Source organism: Falco rusticolus, chromosome 1 (assembly GCF_015220075.1).
Source record: "Falco rusticolus isolate bFalRus1 chromosome 1, bFalRus1.pri, whole genome shotgun sequence".
Lineage (NCBI taxonomy): Eukaryota > Metazoa > Chordata > Aves > Falconiformes > Falconidae > Falco > Falco rusticolus.
The window spans coordinates 32,889,111-32,911,788 of NC_051187.1; the positions used below are offsets into that span (position 1 = coordinate 32,889,111).

General features: G+C 47.8%; 1 protein-coding gene across 1 annotated transcript in view; it reads left to right on the plus strand.

The window, feature by feature from the left end:
* MYO1H (myosin IH) overlaps window positions 1-22,678 on the plus strand; it is a 27,113-nt gene continuing 4,435 nt past the window's right edge. Inside the window, exons 1-30 of the mRNA XM_037391215.1 lie at window positions 1-153; window positions 1,145-1,260; window positions 2,226-2,424; window positions 2,939-3,019; window positions 3,469-3,648; window positions 4,690-4,788; window positions 5,118-5,231; window positions 5,853-5,924; window positions 6,496-6,615; window positions 6,967-7,034; window positions 7,376-7,481; window positions 8,029-8,109; window positions 9,944-10,035; window positions 11,554-11,648; window positions 11,884-11,930; window positions 12,162-12,242; window positions 12,700-12,805; window positions 13,068-13,185; window positions 13,478-13,591; window positions 14,510-14,586; window positions 15,146-15,214; window positions 15,862-15,946; window positions 16,511-16,670; window positions 17,537-17,620; window positions 18,059-18,152; window positions 18,962-19,017; window positions 19,511-19,646; window positions 20,392-20,459; window positions 20,882-20,979; window positions 21,963-22,062. Coding sequence (XP_037247112.1) covers window positions 28-153; window positions 1,145-1,260; window positions 2,226-2,424; window positions 2,939-3,019; window positions 3,469-3,648; window positions 4,690-4,788; window positions 5,118-5,231; window positions 5,853-5,924; window positions 6,496-6,615; window positions 6,967-7,034; window positions 7,376-7,481; window positions 8,029-8,109; window positions 9,944-10,035; window positions 11,554-11,648; window positions 11,884-11,930; window positions 12,162-12,242; window positions 12,700-12,805; window positions 13,068-13,185; window positions 13,478-13,591; window positions 14,510-14,586; window positions 15,146-15,214; window positions 15,862-15,946; window positions 16,511-16,670; window positions 17,537-17,620; window positions 18,059-18,152; window positions 18,962-19,017; window positions 19,511-19,646; window positions 20,392-20,459; window positions 20,882-20,979; window positions 21,963-22,062 — 3,042 coding nt within the window. The 5' untranslated portion in view covers window positions 1-27. The remainder of the gene's footprint in view (window positions 154-1,144; window positions 1,261-2,225; window positions 2,425-2,938; window positions 3,020-3,468; window positions 3,649-4,689; window positions 4,789-5,117; window positions 5,232-5,852; window positions 5,925-6,495; window positions 6,616-6,966; window positions 7,035-7,375; window positions 7,482-8,028; window positions 8,110-9,943; window positions 10,036-11,553; window positions 11,649-11,883; window positions 11,931-12,161; window positions 12,243-12,699; window positions 12,806-13,067; window positions 13,186-13,477; window positions 13,592-14,509; window positions 14,587-15,145; window positions 15,215-15,861; window positions 15,947-16,510; window positions 16,671-17,536; window positions 17,621-18,058; window positions 18,153-18,961; window positions 19,018-19,510; window positions 19,647-20,391; window positions 20,460-20,881; window positions 20,980-21,962; window positions 22,063-22,678) is intronic.

Sequence of the window (22,678 nt, forward strand, 5' to 3'; positions counted from 1 at the left end):
GAAGTGGAAGATAACGCTGACGCCAACATGGAAGGGGCTCTGATAGCCCGGGACAGGGTCGGGGTGCAGGACTTTGTGCTCCTGGACTCCCACACCAGCGAGGCCGCTTTCCTCAGCAACCTGCGCAAGCGGTACCAGGAGAACCTCATCTACGTAAGTTCTTCTGGAAAGAAGAGCTGTGCACATGTGTCTGTACCTAACAACAGACCCTGCCAGGTGTTAGCAGGACCCAGCAGAGCTGTCACCCAGCAGTAGTTTGTCTGCTTTAGCTAATGAAAGTAACAGCCTGGGCTTGCTCTGAGTTACCTTACGCAGTTTCAGACTTGCAGTAAAGAGTAAGGGAATGGGAAAGTGAAAGGCTGTCCTTGAAGGCACGGCAGCACTGGATGTGACACCTGGCTGGTCTGAGAAGCGCTGGTGCAAACGAAGGAGGCTTTGTAGTCGTGTCTCCTTTTTTTCAGCAGCCCTGGGGGTTGTACGTTGGCTTACGGCAAGTGGTATCCAAATACATGCTTTGCCAGATGAGGGCCGATCCTCACATAGCACTCGGGGAAAGAATTGAAAAGAAGGTGAACAGGGCATTTGGATGTGCTGAAGATGTGTACAAATCAGGGGAAAGGGAACATGTGCTAAAATAAGTTATTTGTTCATCTTTCACGGTCAAGGAGTTTTCTGTGCTGAGCTGCTGTCTGTGGGACACCCCGTTTGGCTTTTCTTCAGAGCATTACCTATCCGTCACTTCCAAAGATGTGGTGACACAGAGCTGCGATAGTAAATGCGTTATTATGTTAACTTTAATTTAAGCAGGGGAAAAAAATCCCATAAGCGTCATGATTATCAAAACCTTGTCTATAAAATGTCAGGCTTTAAGCTGGCTGTCATTGTTCTGCTCTACTCTTAATTAGGTAGATATTTGGAGAAGTTTGGTGTCAGTTTTGAAATAGCGAAGCCTGTGGAAGGGGCTTTTTTGTGGGTTTTATTTGCTTTTGGGTTTTTTCCCCTTTCCTTCTCTCATAACAAACTCTGCGCCATCCTTTTCAGTTTTCTTGCAAAAAAAAAAAAAGTGCTTCGAGTGCTTGACTCCTCTTTTGGGAGCCATTGATGGAGCAGATTTCCCACCTGTATGCATTCTTTCTCCCTGCAGACATACATTGGTACTCTCCTTGTATCTGTCAACCCTTACAAAGAGCTGGATATCTACACAGTGACGCAGATGCAGCTTTATCGAGGGGTAAACTTTTTTGAACTGCCACCACATCTGTAAGTAGAACCCATAGGATTCAGTTGATGTTAATAAATCGGCTTTTCTCTGTAATGCTGTGTACTAGCAGCGAGGTTGTGTACCCATAGTCACTGGGTTGGGTGAGTGTTGATATTCTTCTCTTCCTGCAGGTAAGGATGTGTTTGTCTGGGAGAATAAAAGGGACTGCAGAAGTGATGTTGGGGAAACGGTAGGGGAAGAGTTGTCTTGAAGATAACCATGCAGGCTAGTGCTCAGGGTGTCCTCCTCATTGCACATGGTCTAGTCGGGGCACTGCCTGACCGTGTCCATGTGCCAGTCGGTCAGCATCTCTCCCTTCAGTTGTCCAAAACACTCTGGTCATCTTGCCTTGTCCTCTGAGGCCCCGTTTCTGTGCAGGCAACCAAAGGACCAGCAGCGTGCTGGTACTCAGCCTCCACTGGGACTTCCCCGGAGGAAAAGAAACTTGAACTTCCCAACTCTGAGCTGGAATTATTTTTGATGGTGGGAAGTTGCTGGTTAGTTTGCCAAATAGTTTTTTTCTGATTTCTTTTTTTTTTGTTCCCTTCCTGAAGCGGCATAAAAGAACAGTGGTCTTTGTTTCTGTCTCCATCAGGAGAAGTGGAGATCTTCTCTTTGCTGGAAGCAAAGCTAGCTCCTCTGCTTTGGAAGAGGAGCCAGTGTGTGTATAGATCCCTGCTGTGTACAAACCGTATTCCCCAGGAATACATACATGCAGCCCGTGTAAGACCTTAGCAACAGTGGGGGAAAAAGAACAAGCCCCGTTTGCCCCTCAAACACAGACTGTTTTTTTTTTCTGTGAGACCTTGAGTCAGACACTTCGAGCTCTGCTTTCCCATCGTGTCTGACGCTTGTAATGTTAGATGAGGAGTAAGTACTTCTGAAAAACCTTTGGTACTCTGCCTCCCGTTGCCATTTCTAACGGATGCTTCTCCTCTGAACGCTCCTTGTGATCCTTGCTCAGCTATGCCATAGCTGACAACGCCTACCGGGTGATGTGCAGCGAGTACAACAACCATTTCATCCTCATCTCTGGGGAGAGTGGAGCCGGGAAGACCGAAGCATCCAAGAAGATCTTGCAGTACTACGCAGTAACTTGTCCAACTACGGAGCAGCTGCAGATCGTCCGTGATCGCCTGCTACTCTCCAATCCTGTTCTCGAGGTAAAACCTAAATACAGGTAAAAAACGCAAAAGAGTTGGCGTCACTGGCATCGCTGCACAAGGCTTTCGTGCAAGCCCACACACCCACACCTGTGATCCTGTTTTCCATGTGTTTGCATGGGCATGTGTAATGTAAATAACATCCATTTGGCCTCTTGGCAGCCCAGCCTCCAAAAGAATGCTTGAGACTTAATAACACTTAATATTTAGAAATGTAAACTTGGGGTTTGGGGTGGAGGCTAGCTGAAACCTGGGAGTACAAGAAAACTGTACACCGTACAACAGCTCCTCGTGGCTTCAGTTATAGGCCATATAAGAAAGGGCGATAATCTGTTTAGCTGAATTCCACGTTAAAGGTAGGGGAATACATTGCTCTGTGTTTCTTTAATCCCACTAAATTCAGGAGTAGGACTCAGCTGACGCAGTGAATCTTTGTTACTGGGATTTTGTCCTGCCTGGCCACCCACGATCTGGGTAAGATGAGATGTGACTTAATCTATCTGTTTATCCGTAGGCTTTTGGAAATGCAAAAACTCTGCGTAATGACAACTCAAGCCGATTTGGGAAATACATGGATATCCAATTTGATTTTAAGGTGAGAACAAACTTAATGGACCGCTATTAAAACAAGCTGTATCAGTGAACCTCTTGGACGCTTACCAGGCAGCACAGGATTTATTAAAACTTACACTGCAGATTTCTGACCCTATTTTTACAGGCCTTGCATTTTGCAAGTAAGGTGACTAGTTATACATCCTGAAAGCTTCCTACATTACTGGCAATGCTATCAGCGCTCTGTGGAAAGCTAATGTAGATTGTTGTAAAGCACAAGCTGCACCAGAAGGACAACAGCAAGCTCTTTAGGTGCAGCTTGTCCTGTTATGGGATACTAACCCTTAAACAAAAGATGGCTGGTAAATAACGGCGGAAACACGTTTCTCCTGATGCTGCTGCTTGTTCCTAGGTGTAAGGAATCAGCCATCACAGTGATGTTGTTTATCTCTTTTGGCGGTGTCGGTATATCGGGCTGCTTTGTTCTGGCAGGGAGCTCCAGTAGGAGGGCACATCCTCAGTTACCTAATTGAGAAATCCAGGGTTGTCCACCAAAACCACGGAGAAAGGAATTTCCATATTTTCTACCAGTTATTAGAGGGTGGAGACAAGGATCTTCTTTGCTGGCTTGGGCTGGAGCGCAACCCCCAGAAGTACGCGTATCTCATCCAGGTGAGTGCCAGTTTGTCCCTCTCGCTGCATCTTACATCTAGAATTGTAGGGATGTGAAAAGCAGCTTTCCTCATGTGCTGAGTGCGCTGCCGAGCTGTTAAGCAAACTTTGTTACAGCAAAACTTACAGGATATTTCCCCTGGGGCTGTCATACTCCGTTCTACCCTGCGCACTTTTGTAGCAGGAACAGTTCTAGCTGGGATGGCCTAAGGTTGCACGTGAGAAGTGGCTTATAAGGGATAACATAACTTAATGGATCAGCTGATAATAGTTGTGGGGGCAGAAACAAGCTTTTGGGCAACACGACCCAGTGACAGCAAAGCCATCGGTATTTTTAAAAAGACACTTACGCCACGAGCAAGAATCCTGGTGAATTCCCCAGCTTCTGTGTGTGCAGAAGAGCTTACTGCTGCCATAGGTACTGCTGCTGTGAGAATGTAAACACTCTTAGGCAGGTTTCACCAAACCATTTGATGACCCTGGGTCCCCCTAGTGTGGTCGAGACACTTTTTGATTCATTGAGAAGAGTGGTCTGAGCTACTGAACAGCAGAGTACTCTCTGCAAGTTACACTGTGGATAAAGGCATCTCTTCTAAGGCTCCTGTGTCAGAACCTGCTATAAAATGAGTTTCATGGCATTTATGGACCCTATACTATAGAGGTCCATAGGTATGGTTGTGCAGTATACAGCTCGCTTCATGGTACTGCTGTTTCCTTTCTTCCTTGGTAGTGAAGAATTCTCGGGCAGAAGGCTGCAAGCTCAAGCTCTTCACGGGACTTAGGCACTTATGGTAACCACCATCCAAGCTCGGCGCTTTAAATCATTTAAGTTTTAAATATAAGCCAAAAGATCTGATCAAATGAGCCACTTTCAGGATGAGCAGCAGTGAAATAAACTTGCTAGCTACTTGCAGGCTGCATCTATACAGGATGAAGAAACTGGAAATGAAAGCAGTATGCCCAGTAGTATGCTATCTCTTGCTGATAATAAAATTGCTTTGCCAATCCATTGTGCTAATTAATCTTTGTTTTGCTGTATAGGGTCGATGTGCCAAAGTGTTTTCTATTAATGACAAGAATGACTGGAAAATAGTCCGCAAAGCTTTTTCTATCATTGACTTCACTGAAAAAGATATAGAGGTATGCACATGAAAAGGGACTGAGCCTGCCAAAGTGAATTTAAGGAGTGCGCTGCTGTCTTTCCTTCAAAGTGATGGAAGCAGACTTACTTGGGAGAGCCATTAAGGATGGAATAGGACATCATTTGGGGGGGATTGAGGGGTGGGTGATGATCTCTCCCGCTTGGTCCAGCACGACGGCAGTTGATGACAGCAGGTCTCTGCAGCAGGTCGCCTGACTCCCCTCCCTCAGCCTAGCCAATATTCTGTTTATTAGCCCACGTAGGAAAGATTAGTATCACCCCCCAGAGCTGTGGGAACCCTTGCTAATGGTCTATTTCTCATTACTAGCACCTCTTTGGAATTGTTGCTAGTGTCTTGCACCTTGGGAACATTCAGTTTGAAGAAGATAGCAATGGACATGCCATCATTCGTGACGGCACGCAGATCAAATGGATTTCAAAGGTATCTTATCTGAGATAACGGCAGCGCCACAAGCTCTGTGAAGGAACCTTAATCTTTCTGTGTTGTCACAGCACTCTCCAAACTATCAAGCTGCAACAAGGTCTTTTACCATCTCATACCACCACACTCTTCATGCCACTCCCTCTGCTGCCTTCTCATCTCACCTCATCCAGAGCATGCATTCTCTCTCCTCTTGCTTCTTCCTCGGCTGCTCTCTCTTCACTGGCTCTCAACCACTTAACAGAACCAGCCACAGCTGCACCTTATCTACATCAGCCAACCCGCTGCCCCTGAAGCCAACCCACAGCTGTATTTTATCAATTCTAATTAACCCAGCTTCATTCCTCTGCACTGTGTTTTTCTCTTAAGGACAAAAACTTCTGTTCCCAAAAGCAGAAAGGTTGCTATATAAATACCCAGCTTGTGTTATAAATTGTTCGGACTTGTAGGGCCCCTCTTCTCTGTAGCACATCTCCCTGAAACTTCCTTATTGCTGCTCAAAGATGAGTATAACTGGGAAGGGACTGGGGGGTTATGCCCTACTGACCATGCAACACTGCTGATTTAAACAGTTTCCTCCCAGCCATGCTCTTGAGTGCAAATATTTATTTTTTTCTATAGCTGCTGGGCGCGCACTTGTCCATTCTGCAGGAAGCTCTCACCCATCGCAAGATTGAAGCCAGATCCGAAGAGGTACGGAGCAGTCCTGTGTGACCCCAGGAAGCTGGGACCCTTCCCCGCCCCGCCCCAGCTAGCAATGGTGCCAGATGAGGAGCTCTGTTCTTAGCTGTGTTCCAGTAAAAACAGATTGCTCTGTCTGTCTCCCCCTCCGTTATCGCCTTCCTCTTCTAGCCGGAGGCATTAAACATACTCCCAGTATTAAGAGTTTTACTCCCAAACAGTTTGGGAGTCAAATTTGTTTGAGCCAAACAATTTCCTTTTGTTTGGACCCTAGGGTGCTTCCTGGGAAACTGGGCTGGATAAACAGCGGGAAGCCCTGGTAAAAACTGTTCTTTTCTAAATTCTTGTCTAAATTAGTAGTCTACAAAACATAGTACCCCAGCACTGCTGGCGTGTAGTGATACACCAGGCTGGAGCAACTCTGATGGGGAGTCAGGCTGTAGGTGGCTTCGGTTCGCATAGGCTGAGCGCTGACATACGACCATATGGCTGGTTCTCCAAGCCACAAACGTGAACTGGCTTTGGAGAAGTTTGTTCTGATCATCTATAACATTTATCATCTCTGGCGTATCTTTATTTTTAGGTCCTAAGCCCGTTGAACGTGGATCTGGCATTCTACGCTCGGGATGCTGTAGCGAAAGCGATTTATGGACGAACTTTCACTTGGCTAGTCAACAAAATTAACGGCTCTCTAGCCAACAAGGTTGGTCTCTTGTTGAGTGTCCTCCTAGATGCAGAGTGCTCCCAACAGGCTGAGCTGAGTTTCTCCAGCGAGGTCCTACAGCGCTCCTCACCAAATATCTGGCGTGCTTGATCATTTACGGAGGGGCACCCTGCAGCACCGGGCTAGAAAACTGTTTAGTTAGGTGTGGAAGGTGGTATGTTAATTAGTTTTAGCAGTTCATTACCAGCTTTAAAGTGGCCACTGCGTTGGCATGCAACACGAAGCTCTCAAAGGGAAAGTTGAGAATGTAGGTGAAGAAAATGACATGAAATGTGCAGGGCAGAAGCATCAGCTGAAGCAGCAGTTACAGAGCAATGGTGTCTTCAACAGGATTCAACTCGGAAAACAGTTATTGGCCTGCTGGATATCTATGGGTTTGAAGTGCTGGACACAAACAGGTAACAGCTGTCCCTGAGGCTTGGGGGTGACCTGCCCTCATGCTAGGCGGGGGCATGTGCTGAAGTTCTACATGGCTTCTTGGGTGTACTCTTATCCCAGCAAGGCAAGCTACGGGTGACGGCAAAATCCAAGTGTGCCGGCTTAGCTGAGCCCTCGGGGAAAGCTTTAGCTTGGACTTCTTGCCTGGATTTGAGCTGTTGGTACAGCAGCGTGGGGGGAATGTATGGGTTTGATCTGTCTGGGAATGGGTTGTTTGGCTTCAAGACACCAGGTAGTGGTGGGAGAAGTAGAACAGTCCATGAAATAGATGAAAACTAATGCTTGTTTAACCACTCTGAAGCTTTGAGCAGTTCTGCATTAATTACTGCAATGAGAAGCTCCAGCAGCTGTTGATTGAGATGACCTTAAAAGCAGAGCAGGAGGAATATGAAGTGGAAGGAATAGAGGTAACTTACTATTTTCCCCTTCCCTTTTCTCTTTGAACTACCATTACGCAGGATCCTTTTGGTCTTCAATGAAGAAGGCGTCCTGCTTGCTTTTTTTTTTTTTTTTTTTATTTGCTTTTGGTTTGCATTGTCTTATACTTCCCATGTGAACAGCCACGGGTCTTGTTGTGTAACCCTTCTGCAGTTTAATTTAGCCTGGACTTAATTTTCATCTTTTAAGAAAGGAGTAGAGCTTTCCCCAACACTCAGAAGGACCCCAGTGACAGTGTCCCTGTAGAAATGAAGAAGTACAACAGTGTCGGGCACTGGAAGATGGAGTGTGTTCATGTAGAGAATAAAAGGATGGTCTGTGCCGCTGGAAGTGGGAAGGCTGTAGTGTGGGATGGATCACTGTGCTGTCACGTTTTCCCCAGCAGCTCAGCTGGTCCCAATTCACCAAGCTGATCTTTAGTGGGATTGGAGCCTGGCTCCAAAGAACATAAAAACATAAAAACTGCAAAGAAAAGACCTTCCTCTAAAGTTGTTCTTCCTTTCTTCCCTTTTCCAGTGGGAACCCATTCCATATTTTAACAACAAGATCATCTGCGACTTGGTTGAGCAGAAACACAAAGGAATAATCTCCATTCTGGTAAGAGCAGAGTTTGTGCTAGTTAAATTAAAACGCTTGCCTATGCCCTACTGTAATGGTCCATAATCATATTTTTTACCTCTAATTACGTGATGGGTCCACATTATTCAGAATGTGAGCAAACAGACCTTGTAAACTGTGGATAACTGGCTAGCTGAAAAGGGTCACATAGACATAGTCCAGCTGGCTGGACAAAAATGCACATCGCTCTCAGCTTATCTGAAGTAAAGCAAAAATACAGTGTCTTTGGCTGTTCTTGTTACACAATAACAGGAAGATTTCGGTGGGAAAAGAGTGTTGCAGGTGGGAACAGAAAACTACAGAAGAGAAACTAGGGGCGGGCTTGGTATTTAGGCAACTAACCAATAATGAGCTTAACTTTTGTAATATGTATGAGCTAATTATAAGAAGGCATAAAAGGTGACTGTAAGAGACAATAAACGAAGTCTGCTGATCACTCATATTGAGTGACTGTGTCTTCCTTCCGTCGCAACAGTAAACAAAGACCCAGATTAATGCAGAAGATCTGTTTGCTGGCAAGCTGTGGGTTTTAAAGGCTGTGTGCTGCCTCCGCTGAGACTCCGAGTGCTCAGGAAGGCAGAGCTTGACTGTTGTCTCCACTTACTGCCTGGAGCCTCTGAGGCATGGAAGGGCAAGAAGGTACCTGCAGTCACCTAGCTGGCTGTGGCCAACACCAGCCATGGGAGCCAGGCTTCTTCCCAGTACCGTTAGGGAGGCTGCGGAACGCCGGGATGCTTCTCTGTAGCCTTGATGTCCTTGATGTCCACATGCTGGTGAAGATGAAAGAGGACAATTCATCCCGTCTATCTGCTCCCATGACTCACTAGCCTGGATGTCGGACGCTGCAGAAGGGCCCAGCTAGGAAAGAACCCTGGGAGCCACCTATCTCCTCTGGAGCCGCACGCCTTCCTCTTGCTTCCTTGCCCTTTGGTTGTTACTGCTCCTAAAACACTTGGTCAGAAGAGATCCTCTTTGTGCCTTCTTAGGGATGGTGGGAGATGTGGGAGAGGCTGAAGGCAGCTCCCTCCAGAGCCTTTAACCAGGAGCGTGTCCTGCAATGCTGAGCTTTTTGCTCCAGTTAAGTGTGCGGTTCCATGGGGATGGGGCTGAGGACATGAGCTGGCTGCTGAGATGATGCTTCCTTGAATGCCAACCCTAATTAAGAAATAATCTTCCTGTAGAGACTTGTAGTTAACTTGAATTGTCCCTTGCCACCATCTCTGACGTGTCCACAAGGCTGAATATTTTTATCACCTCGGTACAGGAGGCAAAGGATCAGTAATATCCAGAAAAGGTGCTGCTGAAGCTCAGCATTAGCTTCACGTTGCAATGGGCTGCTCTCTCAAGCAGGGCTTTTCTACACGTAGTACAATCGGGCGAGCAGAAGGAGTGGTGTTTCTTGGGTCAGAAAAAAATATTCTGTAAGCTTGTCTTTCCCCTCCAACTCTGCAATTACATCCAAATTCATCCAGACTGAGAGTCCTTTGGGTCCTTCTGGATTCTGGTGTCTAATGATGTCATCTTTCTCACTGGTTTGGCTTAAATGAACTACAAATAATAAAGGATGAGGCAGGACATTGCCATTTTTAAAAGAAAAAGCCAGATTTGACTTAACTTGATGTGTCCAGGCAGTTCTACTGAAAACGGATAAACACCGCTCTAGATTTACCTAGGAAATGGCTTGTGTAAAAATAGAACTTGTCTTAAATTGTAACCGAGCTCCTTGGTTCTGTGTAACAAAGTTGTACCAAATGTTAGTGAGGAGGGAGCAGCCTGTCCAGAGCAGTGTTTGACCTAGCGTCTGCTGTTCCAGGATGAAGAATGCTTACGACCTGGTGAAGCAACCGACTTGAGCTTCTTGGAAAAGCTGGAAGAGAAAGTAGGAGATCATCCCCACTTCGTGACGTATGCATTTACACTCTGTATCCTATCGCAGAGGAAACTCTTCCCACCTCTTACCTGTAACAGAGTACTGGGGAGGGAACAACCGTTGCTTTTTGCCAAAGAAAACCCAGCAGCCCATCGGCTGTCTAACACTGTGATGCGCTACGCTGGTAGAGTAGGACCTGGGGTACTGGGGAGGTGGTGGTGATGGGGGGAGGGGATTCCTGTCTCTTTAGCAGTGTGATGCTGATCTTTGAGTCTGGCTTCACTCCACACTAAAATTAGGAACTAAATATTAGATGACTTGGGCCTGTGATTTTAACCCATGAATGTTAGGTGGCTTTGGCCATAGGTGGCTTTGTCCCCCATTGACTCCAGGGAAAGCTGAAGAGCTCATGAAAAGGAGCCTAATGCCCTAAGCTGTGAGGGGGACATAAATATTTAAGTCCATCTTGATAGGTGTGAGCTTTGACTACGAAGAGGAAGGAAACATGCTCCTGCTGGAGTCTCCCAGATGAGCAGCGTTTTGGTTAATACTCAGCGTGTGGCATTTGCTGACCTGGTTTGGTGGCATATGAACACGCTGGCAGGTCCCAGCAGGAGCCTGAGGAAAGGCTTTGACGAGCCATCAGTTCAGAGTCACGCTGCCGGATTGTCACCGTTTTTACATCTCGAGTTCATCACAGCCAAGTAGGAAATTTGTAGCCAAGTTCCTTGTCACCGCAATGTGCCTTAATGCTGCGCTGCCTGATTAAAAGCTTTAAATAGAAGTGTGAGAGCTACTTAAAGGGGATCTGTACTCGGTGATGCTCTTGGAAGGGAACTTTGATGTACTAATGTGCTGTTGTGACACACGACTCTGGTGTTACAACTGCTTACAAAGCTGAAACTTAAACTGTTAAGTTGCTCTTTCTTTTTTTCCTTCTTTTTCCCCAGGAGCCCTTGCTTTCTAAAATATTCCTACTGTTCTTGGAAATTTTGATTCCTCCTTTGCACATGAGTTCTTGCTCTAAGGCAAAACATCTCCAAAAAATCCTTCCCCTCCCCGTTTCCCTTCAAAATTTAGGAAGCTGGTGATCTTTTCCTCACGTAGGCAATGAGAATGTATTTAAATGAATGTTAGGGGAAGAATTCTTAATACTTCTGGAAAGGGTGATGGTTGCCAAATGGCAATGGATAGGTTGCAGTTTGGGGTAGCTGACTCCCATCCTCTGCTGCTGGCTGCTCAGAGTGGACAGATGGGTGATGGTTCGATTATGGGCTGTAACCGTACAGTCAGAGCTGCATCAATAGGAGAAAACATTAGGCTTCCAGCTGCTTTTTGTGCAGGTGACTTTCTAGAAGGTCTTTTTCTTTCTCCTTTTCCCCCTTTTCCCCTTGGAAGCCCTTTTTCCCCCTTTTCCCCTTGGAAGCCCTTTTTCCCCCTTTTCCCCTTGGAAGCCCTTTTTCCCCTTTTTCCCCTTGGAAGCCCTTTTTCCCCTTTTTCCCCTTGGAAGCCTTTTTGCTGCTTTTTCTTAGTGTGTTTTTCCCCCCCTGCAGTCGCAAGCTTGCAGACCAGAAAACACGGAAATCCATTGACTGGGTGGATTTCCGCCTCCTTCACTACGCAGGAGAAGTCACTTACTGTGCTGTGGGTGAGTGCAAGCGAAGCGCCAGCCGGGAAGTTACCTGGACGTTTAAGCCGATGTGGTAGGTGATAACCTGATGGGAAGATGAATTACAAAATATCTGCCCTCTGAAGGTACCGTTTCTTGGAACTCATAAACGTGCATGTAGTGGGACTTCTGAGGATATAAACATCCCGGTTTTGTGTAGTCTCCAAAAGAATTAATCTTTTTTTTTCTTCTTCTTTTTTTTTTTTTTCTTCAGGATTTCTGGAGAAGAATAATGATCTACTGTACAGAAACCTGAAAGAGGTAAGAATGGAAAAGGCTGCTGTTCTCTCAAGTTACCTTGCTTGAAGCAGAAATGTTTTGCAGAAGACTTCTTTAATCTCTGTAGCAAACAAGAGTGTATGTTTCTCCTTAGCGCGGTTCTTTGGGCGCCCATGTGCACGTCCTCACAGCTGTGCTGCTCAGAATTGGAAGCATCACAGTAGGGATCGTGTGGCTGCTAAATCCGGCAGCTTTTCATTTCTCCTTTTCCAGGTGCTGTGCAACTCTAAAAATGCCATCATGAGAGACTGCTTTTTGCTCTCGGAGCTAGACAACAGGAGGCGACCAGAGACCGTGAGCTGCATCTTTAGTCTTAACTTTGAACATAAACTCAACTTCCCAAGTCTCGATTTAACCGTGATCCTTCCCTGGTCCTGAACTCAGTGCTGTTTTTGCTGGTGTTACACCCCTGCTGGCTTCCTGGTAGTTAAACAGTGATGTTGCTGAGCCAGCAGCTAGCAACGTGCCATACCTTCGCATTGTTATTCATGCATCCTTCTCCAAGGAGCCCTGTGCCGAGCATCCAGCAGTAGGTACTTACTGACGGGCTGCCTTGCGTGTACTGCTGCATGGCAGGGGTTCAAGTATTCTGGGTAACGTATGATCAACTAGGCTTCCAAAGCTTTGTGCTACTAATGCATACGTCAGCCTTTCTCTTAGAGTGTTTGGAGGGAGCGCAAGGAATGAATTGATTTCGATTACTGCGGTGATGGGTTCCAAAGCTGAGAAAGTTCTTTCGGTGTTGTCCTAGGTTGCAACCCAGTTCAAGAACAGTCTGATGAGTCTTATAGAAATCCTGATGTCCAAGGAGCCGTCTTACATCCGATGCATTAAACCCAACGACAACAAGGAGCCTGGTAAGGCATTGGGCTGAGGATGCAGTTGAGAAGCGAGGGAGACTTTAGCTTGTAGCTAGGTACAGCATATATATGTGTGTGTATGTATGTGTGTGTATATATATATATTTATATATTTTTTTAAAAATCTTATTTAAGCTAGCAGCAAAGTCATCACCCTGGGTAATTGTGGACTTGATTCCTTCCTTATTTGTCCCAATACACAGGCAAGTGAGTGAGCTTCCACAGACAGTATTTACTGGTGGATGTGTTTTCCCTACAGGGAAGTTTGATGATTATCTGATCCGACATCAAGTGAAATACCTGGGTCTGATGGAACACTTGCGGGTGCGACGAGCTGGCTTTGCGTACCGGCGGAAGTACGAACTCTTCTTGCAAAGGTAAGTGGAACTATTTTACCCCTCTAGCCAGGTAGACCTGGCCTCCCACGAGGGCTGGCTTCAGGGCAAGGTTTGTTTAAATGTCAAGTTCCAGCAGCAGGAGAATGTGGAGGTGTCAGCAGACACTCTTCTGCACCAAAGGTGACCTTTGTGTGTGTCTTTCGTCTGTATCCCTTTTGGTCTGCTTGGCATCTCCTGCCTTGAATAAAGCAGCAGGAATCTGGCAGGGAGAGTTTCAGGAAGGGGTTCCTCAAAGTCAGTCATTTGTGCTGATGTCTTGCTCATCTTTCAGATATAAATCCCTCTGTCCGGCTACCTGGCCCCATTGGCATGGGCCAGCAGCTGAGGGTGTGGAGAGGCTCATCAAGCATATTGGCTACAAGCCTGAGGAATACAAATTAGGAAGGTAAACTTCCTTTTTCTGGCTGTCATCTCTGCTCAGCTGCGTGGTGCTTGCTATATTTGATCTTCTGTCCTGTCTGTGACTGCAAGCCACCATGCAGTGCTTCTCGGAGAGCTGCAAGGCATAGTGGTGTGAACCGGTGCCTTTAGCTCGGCTCTTGCTTGGCCATGGGAAGGGGGTGGACCTGCCTGGGTCTGCCAACCTGATGGCTTTGGATTAGTGACTTCCTTAAAACAGGCCAAAGTAACCTCCCCCCAAAGCTATACCACACACAGGAGCAAGGAGACACAAAAAAGCCCAGCTGCGTAAATTTCCTTTTTATTTTTACCTTTTTATTTCCATGGAAGCTTGAATCCAACCTATTTTCTTCAGCCCCTCCGGGTTAGGGGAGTCGGGGAGATGGGCTGCTTTGCTTCAGCTCCAGGTCTTCCCGTTTGCTTGGGCAACCCAAGGCACCTTCTCTGTCTTAGGCGTGGTGGTTGGGGTTTTTTAACTGATATTTGCAATGACTTGCAACCTTGATGTCCCTGCTAAGGCATGGGGCAAGGCAGGGCTCCCTAATGTCACCTTCAACCTATGGCTAAGACAGGGAAACTTATTTTCACTGGGGTTTGGCTGCTTATCCTGAGCTTCACAGCTCCTGGGGAAACGCGCAGGAATCCCAGCATGGAGAATTCGAGTTCTTCCAGGGCACTGGGGACCTTGTGCAGTAACTGGTGGTTTGCTTCCTTCCCTCTCCCTGCCACCCTTTGCCAAGCCCTCTGCACCCTTTCAGCATGTGCCAGCCAGCCAAAGGAGGATCTGGCGGTGGAAGGAGGTGTAGCTTGTTAACGTCACAGCTAGCTGGAGGACTCTGAGCCGCGTTAGGGCAGCTGGAACGATGGCTTGCTGCAAATAAGCTGTTCATGGTCTCTTTTTCAGAACCAAAATATTCATTCGTTTCCCAAAGACTCTGTTTGCTACTGAAGATGCATTTGAATTCAGAAAGCACGTGTTGGGTATGGTTTCGGTTCCCTTTATCTGTATATAAGAAGCAGAGCCTGGCGAACTGTGTTCCTGGGCTCCAGGGTCACGTAGCAGATGCACTGCGGTGAGAGCAGAGACCCCTGTCCTGGGGTCTGGGCAGCCCAAGGAAAACAGCTCTTTTTCCAGGGTGGGGAGAAATCCCTAGCTTTATTGCTTGAGCCCTGGACACATACCTCCTTTAGAGCTCCTCGGTCCTGATAGTGGCTGTTGGTCTGTGCCTAGATGCGCCAAGTACCTTTCCCTTGGGATCGGGCTACCACCTGTCTCACCCTTCTGTTACCTTTTGTACCTGCTTGAAATGCATAAATGCAGGGGGCTGCCTCAGGGCACGTGTACCTACGCAGGTGATATTTTGTCCTGTTGGTGTTCTGGCACCTTTGTTCCTCGGTGGTGATGCAGCCCCTCCTGTGCCTTGGCACGTGGTGTCTGATGGCTGGGAACACAGCTCCTGAATGCCATCATCCTACAGATGTGAGCAATATCTCTGCCTTTTTTATTTTCTTTTTTTTTTTTTCCTTTTCTTTTTGCCAGTTTCAAGACTACAAGCCAAATATAAAGGATGCCTTGGGAAAAGAGAGTATGTGAAGAAGAGAGGAGCAGGTATGGGCTCTGGAATCGAGGAATTCTCTTCCTAGGGCTATACTTTCCAGTAGGTGTTGCAGCTTGGGAAGGTCACATATCCATGCTGCTGCAGGTAGCGCTCGCAGCTTGCCGGCAGGGCTGTGGGTGTTGGGGTGAGGTGCAGGTGAGGGTTGCATGAAGAGCATTCACCGAGGTCTCTAGTGCTGTTTAGCTCCTCATACCACGCGCTGCTCTTGGCCTCACCCAGGTGTGGGCTGCGGGAGCAGCTCTGCGCAGCGGCAGCACCCTCTGCTGTGCATCTGGGCACGGACTGGGGCACCCAGGAATTGTTCGTGGGCTGCTGGGGGAACAGACCCTCTTATTGCAGTGGATATAAATTGCTCCAGGCTCCCGGGCCAGCTTTCTGCGATGGGCTGCTTGCTGTGCGTGGGGGACAGCAGGAGGCTGAGTGATAACAAGGTCTGGCGCTGCCTTGGTGCTGAGCTTTGTGGTACTGGATCAACCTGTTATGACGGCAAAGAAAATGTTCTAAACTTCTTACTGTCAAGATCAGCTGATGGGAAGCTCTGCAGAAGAGCCAGTTACAACTTCTGCTACGTGAATGTAAAGGATCATATGGCACGGGACCTCTGGCGCTAATACAAGGACCTGATTAATTCTTGCAGCTATCAAGCTGGAGGCTTGTTGGCGAGGAGTGCTGGCACGGAAGGAGGCCAAGAGGAGAACGTGGGCAGTTCGGATAATCAGGCAGTAATTATCACTGTGGGGAGGGTTGTGGGTGGTGGGTCACAGCGCAGTGGTGGTCTCTGGACAATGAGTCCAGAGTACTGGCAGTACGGTGAGTCGAAACCATCTTCTTCACACCCATTTCTAAGCCCTCCTTGCAGTTAGGAGGGCAGCTGTCAGACGGGGTTGATCAGAAATTCCTGTCACCTCATCGTGAGTTCTCTGAACAGCACAAATTTCTGTCACTCTGCTAATTTAGATTGGCACAGAGGATCACCAAACCGATCTTTGCATGCCTGTCCCTTCTCGTATAGGTGGTCCTCACTCTCTGCTCCCTTAAACCCAGCTCTGGAATACTGCATCACATGTAGAGCAGCGCACTTCTTTTCCAACTCTGTATTTTGGCCAACAGAACCTGGAAAAAAGTGTTAATGTTTATAATATTCTAAAGCTTGAGATTTCCCTTGCTGTAACCCAGGGGAGGGTGTACCTAGGTTAATGATCCTTAGCCTGTCCAGTGCCTTCTGTGCCTTGATTTCTGAAGGTAACATGGAAGTTCTGGTCCGGATATTATTTTTTTTTTTGTAGGTTCATAAACGGCTTCATCAATCGGAAGAAACCCCTTTGCCCAGAAAACATCAGATTTGTGCGGCTTGTGCAGTACAAGTATTTGATGAAGCTCAGAGATCACATTCCAAAAAATGTCTTGGACAAGAGCTGGCTCCAACCTCCGTCCATCCTGGAAGAGGTGAGTGCTGCTGCAGGCTTCAGGAGAGGTGAAGAAGACCTCTGTTCTGTGGTCACCTGCGTGCACGCTTCATCTTGGAAAAAAGAAGTGATCCCCTGCTGGCTTGTCCTCTGTTCGGGCACAATGGCAGAGCTTTTGGAAGATCCTGAGATCCCGGTGTTTGGGGGAGGATGGGGGTGGGAGGAACCCACTGCTTTTTTCCAAGGGGAAGGAGGGAGCTCTGTGCTTTTTAGCAATAGAAAAGATGATGCGCTGACAGAAAATTGAACTCATGAGCCCAATTAAAGCCCAAATTAATCCCCCGATGTTTGAAGCTTGCAGCCCAGGCAGACCTGCTGCCTTTCATCCTCTTTGGTGGGGCAAGTAGCTTCAGTGCATGAATTGGCCAAACTCAAACTGCTGCCAGCAGAACCCTCGTTTAGGAAGAGCTGCTGTCGTTTGTTACAGCCCCTTTGATTCTGCCCATAGCCTGGCTCAGGACTGGAGCAGCTCGCTCCCACACTGGCTGTGGCCAGTGCTCGGTGGGTGAGGTGGCCCAGGACATTGGGAAGCTCAGGGGGAAGGTAAGGGGAAGAGCAATGCTGATGGTGTGCTGTGTGTGCAGCCCAGCGGTCTGGTCTGGGGGTGACGGATGGGGTTTGCAACTCTAGCGATGACGCAGCTGCTCTGTGTGCTGTGTCCTTCAGCTGCTGCTGGGCATTGATCCTCCCCTGGTAGCAAAGCTCTTTGGAAGGTGGGGCTGGGGGAGCTCGGATGGACTTGTAACTAGATGTTAAGAACAGCTTGCACTGGGCATGTATTTGTCAGGACTGCAGCAGGAGCTGTTGGCACAACTTTGTTATTTTTTTTTATTTTTTTTAATGTAGACATCTGAGATGCTACAGAAAATCTGCGTGAGGAACCTAGTGAGGAAATACTGCCGAGGTGTTAGTGCCGAGAGGAAAGTGCAGGTAACTCACACGTGGAATGCAAATGTTCGAGTTAAACCACGCTGTGCACATGTGAGATCTGCTGTCTGTGAACTGTCCAAAACACAGACAGCACCTTCTGACACACCGCTGCTCCTCTCGCTGAGCAAACACTCCACAGCCCAGAGCCAGCGGCGCTTGCAATACGCAGCTCTCCTACAGACACGTGGGTCTGAACCTTATGGCATGAAAACAGCGTTTTGTGTAATTAGAAATAAGAAAAATCTGTAGGGCTGCTCAGTCTCTACTACCCCATTAGTTGGTGTAACACAGCGATAACCCTAAATCTGTCGGAAGAAGCCAGGGAGATGCTGTGCGGGCGAAGGGATGGTGGTGGCAGTAACGGTGCCTGTGTTACAGCAGCTGGTGTTACTGGTGGGGAAACTCCAGGAGTGTAAAGGCTGTTCCTTCTTGCAACAGTTGCAGCAAAAAGTGGTAGCAAGCGCCGTTTTCAGAGGGAAGAAGGAGGGCTACCAGCAGAGCATCAACCAGCCTTTCATGGAGACCCGGCTCAGTAAGTACACAAAGCCCTGAAGGACTCGGCCACATGCTCCTTGCTCAGGAAAAGTCCGTTTGACAAATGGACTCAAGTTTCCAAGAGAAATTCCCATCTGACCGAGGCAGCATCGCCTCTGTCAGACCCAGCCTGGGCCCTGCCACTGGGGTGCCCTTCCTGGGTCGTGTCTAGTGATGCTAAATGTGGCCATCAGTCTGCCAGACTGTTCCTAAACTGGGGGTGCCTGGCATTCCCCTTGGGACAGAGCCATAAATCCAGGCACGGGTGGGATGGGTCCGGACCCAGCCTTGCTGTGCTGGATGGAGCAGGGAGGCTGAGCGGGGGTGACAGGATCCAGTCCTAAGGGTTGGAGAGATGGGAATCTTAGGAATCCATGTGGTCGGTGTTAAGCACATAAAAGACGTGAGAAGGGAGCCCTGGCAGTGTGTTGGCAGGGCGAGGGAGCTGGGTGACTGGGCAGGGTGCGGTGGTGTGTGGGTGAGGTGCTGGGGTCGTTGTTGGAAGGTCCTGGAGAGCTTCAGCTGGAGCCTGGCGCAGAAGGAAAAATGCTCTCCCTGGTTCTCGGCACAAATCCTTCTGTGCCGGGGCCCGAACCAAGATCAGCCAGTAACTGCCAGTGTGAATTATAGGCAGGAAAAATGGTTGGAATGGGTTTAGGAGGAGCTGGAAGTGAACACCCCTTGTTTAGAAGGGAGTGTACCATGGGGACTGACGGGATGAAGACCGCGCAGCTGTGGTGGTTTGCTGGTGGGGGTGGCAGCTGTCTGTCACCTGCACTCAGTTTCTCTTTCTGGTTTGCTCTTCAGAAGAGAATGAGATAAACCCCAAAGTACTGCAGCTCATCCACGGTGAGATGATAAAGGTAAGGGAAGGACAGGGGGAGCTCAGCCGCTCTGGAACCAGCTTCGCTCGATCACCCACGATCCGTGATGCCTGAGGCTGTCCTGCAGCCGTGCTGCCGGGGCAGGGCAGACTGAAGAGCAGCATAGAGGACTTCCTCGCTTTTAAATTGGACACAAGTCTCAAATTGCACCTGGACAAAAATAATTGAAGATTGCTTGTATCAAAAGCTTTGCAAGCATCGCTAAGCCTATTTGGGCTGTAACGGGCAGAAGTGCGGGTGTGTGCACTGCACTTCCCAGGGTTATGGCATAGAGGGCACAGGTAAACCGTCTTTCTCAGAGCAGGATTATACCATCTGAATTTCCAAATATAAAGAAACCAGATGGTTATAAGCAGAGGTTGGCAGCAGCTGGGATCCACAGCTCTGTGGTACGGTCTGCTCCCCGCTGAGCTGCTTCCAGCACAGGATCCTGCGGGAGTGGGAGATGCTGATACCAACTCGTTGTTTTCAGTATGTGACCCCCGTGATAAAATACGACAGGAACGGGTTCAAAGCGCGAGACCGGTTACTTGTTCTGACCCAGTCCTCAGCCTACGTGGTAGAAATGGCCAAGATCAAGCAGAAAATTGACTACGCCACTCTGAAAGGTAACGGTGGAAGTCGGTGTGGGATTTCCCTTCCTGCCAGTGACCCTGGAAGTGGAAAGACAAACTTCTGGAACTTGGTTTTTCCAAGATACTTGAAGCAATGATCTGTCTGAGAACGCTTTTTTTCCTGGGGGATGGATAGAAGGTCTGTGTGCCAGCATGCGGTTCCTTGAAGTATAAATTATGAGTACGAGGACACAGCTCTTCCAAATGCTTAAATGCAGGAAGACATCCCTTTATGCTGAAATAGAGGGGAGGAAAAAACAAAACAATAAAAAACATCCCACCTTGCCTACCCCATTTTGTAGGTATTTTTTAATCCTGCCGTTGTCTGAACTGTCCAGGGATAGAACACACGCTTTCTGCCTCCTCCCTTACCAAAACAAAGGTAGCACAGAAAGGTATGGAGCGAACAACCGATGCACTGTGTTTAAATAACCAGTGCTGCAAATGCGTTATGGACAAGTGGATGTCAGAAAAATGGATTTCAGAAGGTATTTTGACAACTTTAGATCAGTTCTTCAAAGTAGCAGCTTTGCATTTGGCTCTAAGCTAGTGGGTTGCCGGTTTTTTCACACTTAATAAGGTACAGAGCCCTCCTTCAGGGACGTGGCATCCTTCCACAAACAAGTCAGGGCTGCAGGCTGTTCCTGCAGGAACAGCACCCTCGTGCTGGGAAGGCAATGGTGGTGGTGTGGAACTGGCTTTGGTAGTTTTCCCTCTAATTCTTGGATTTCTTTTGAAGGTATTTCCACCAGTAACCTGAGCGATGGGATTGTGGTCATTCATGTTCCTGAGGACAACAAGCAGAAGGTAGAAAATTGTAATGTAGCTACTGCAAGCTTGTGGTCAGCAGGCAGGTCTTGTAGCTGATGTTTCTGTCTCCCTACGAAATGCTGGGATTACACAATTAATGGTGTTGTCTAGCTGATTACAGAATTAATATTTTACGTTCTTGCTGTCTCTCACCATGAAAGCTTCGAATTTTTTTTTTTTTTTAGAAGAGTCGAAGTTGCTATGAATCCTAAATAGTCCCTAGAAAGGATGCTTAACAAACCAAACTTGTACGTTGTGGTAGTCATCACTGTGTTGTTGGCAGTCACCTCTGCACAGCAGTCACTGCTCTGGCATCAGAAAGGAGTTTCTCTGCACAATGGCTGCGTGGCTTTTACGTGCTGGGGTGATGCCATGTCACTTTATGCCTTTTTTTTTTTTTCTTTTGTTTTTGTTTTCAGGGAGATGTGATACTTCAGTGTGAGCATATCTTTGAGACGGTCACTAAGCTCTGCATGCTGGCCAATAAGCAAAACCTCGTGAAAGTTGTGCAGGGAAGGTAAGGAAGGAAGTGGAATGGGTGGAACTGCGCGGGCTGGATTTCATGGAAGAACCCGCTTCAAAAACAGTTAGGCCTGGACTACTTGGGTCAAAACTATTAACATCACCCCAACAGGCAGTGCCCTAAGCTGATCAGGTCTACTGCAACAGCATGGGTGTTTTCAAGGCTCCCTTTCATAGGCACAGGGAAGTGAGATGGGAGATGTGCTGGAAGAAGAAAATATATTAAAAATCATTACACCCTTTTTTCTGCGCTGATGAAGCTTGCTTCCGTGACGGCTGCAGTTGCACCTTGCTAGGTGTGCTGCTCATGATCCATCTGCCTAAACCCTGGCCTTGTTAATAGGTGACTGTATTTTAAAAACACTTCCCCCCCCCCCCCCCCGCCCCCCCCGGCTTCTGCTGTTGTGACCTAGGCGTGAGGTTGTGGGTTTAGTGGTTTCACAACCGATCTCATTAGCACCAGCTCTGAGGAAAGCCTGCTGGGCTGAGCCTGTGGGTCACTTCAGGATAAATGCTCCTCTCCCTAAAAGACTGAGAAGGTCCTGAAATGTGATTGCTGAGCACAGGAACCTTCTCAGCCATGCCACCGAGCTAATGGCAGGTGGATGCAGGCTGTCTTTCAAATCTCTGCGTGAATTGAAACTGGCATATGAAAGCTGGACTTCTGCTCCAGCTTTTCTCTCTGGCCTTTGCATTTCAATTGTAATTAGATTCTGTATGTTCAGTGGTTTTCTCCAGGTCAGATCTGCTTATCTTCTAGTGCTTAATTGTGCCAGGAAAATTCAAATGCAGGCATGCTCCATTCATCAAACCCTTCTGGTTTTGTGTGGTATAATGCAATTGTTTAGGAAATTTACCCAAGCTGGAGGGCTCTGATCTTCTAATCCAACGAGATTTGCCAAGGGAACAGAAATAAAGGGGGCTTAAAGTAAAGCCTATTGTGAGGAAAGCATCTAACAAGTCATTCTGTATTTGCAGTCTTCAGTTCCGAATTGGCTCTGGGAAGGAAGGGACAATGGTGTTTACCGTCGGGCAGGAGCCTCAGGTCTTCAAAGCCAAAAATGGACAACTAACTGTGGTAAGACCTCATCTAAGCCCCGGGAATACGACTTGTGCTTTCTCCTTTTGATGCTCAGCCCCCGCAGAGAGCACAGCTAAGTTCTAGCAAGGGCTCTTTAGGAGTTCAGAGGACTTGATTCCCCTTACAGAGCAGAGGTGTGTGACAGAACTACCCCATCAATATCGACCTACCTAAAAGAATGCATAATAGATGGTCACCGCTGTGTTGGGAGTTGCAGCTCCCGTACCCTGCACGTGAATTGTTACCGCTACTTGCTCTCCCAAGTTAGCATGGGGAGAGGGAGCAAGGCTTTCTCCTGGCTTGGTCATTTAGAGGATCTAGCTTGAGCCCAAATTCCATGTGCACCCGCAAAATGAGGACTCAGGTGAAGTTTGCCACCTCTTGTTGCCTCCCTCAACCAAGTTATTTCTGAAATGGGTTGGAGGGTGGAAAGCATTCCTTGTCACCCAAGCAGGTTATCTGAGAAGGAAGGATCCACCGCAGCCGGTGGCAGTCTGGGCAGAACTGCCACTGAAGGGGGAATGAATTCTGGCTCCATACGTAGCTCTGGGAAAGAGGGAAGCTCTGCTTCTGCCCTTGCTCGTGGTCAGGCAGGGAGGTGTGCTAAACCTGC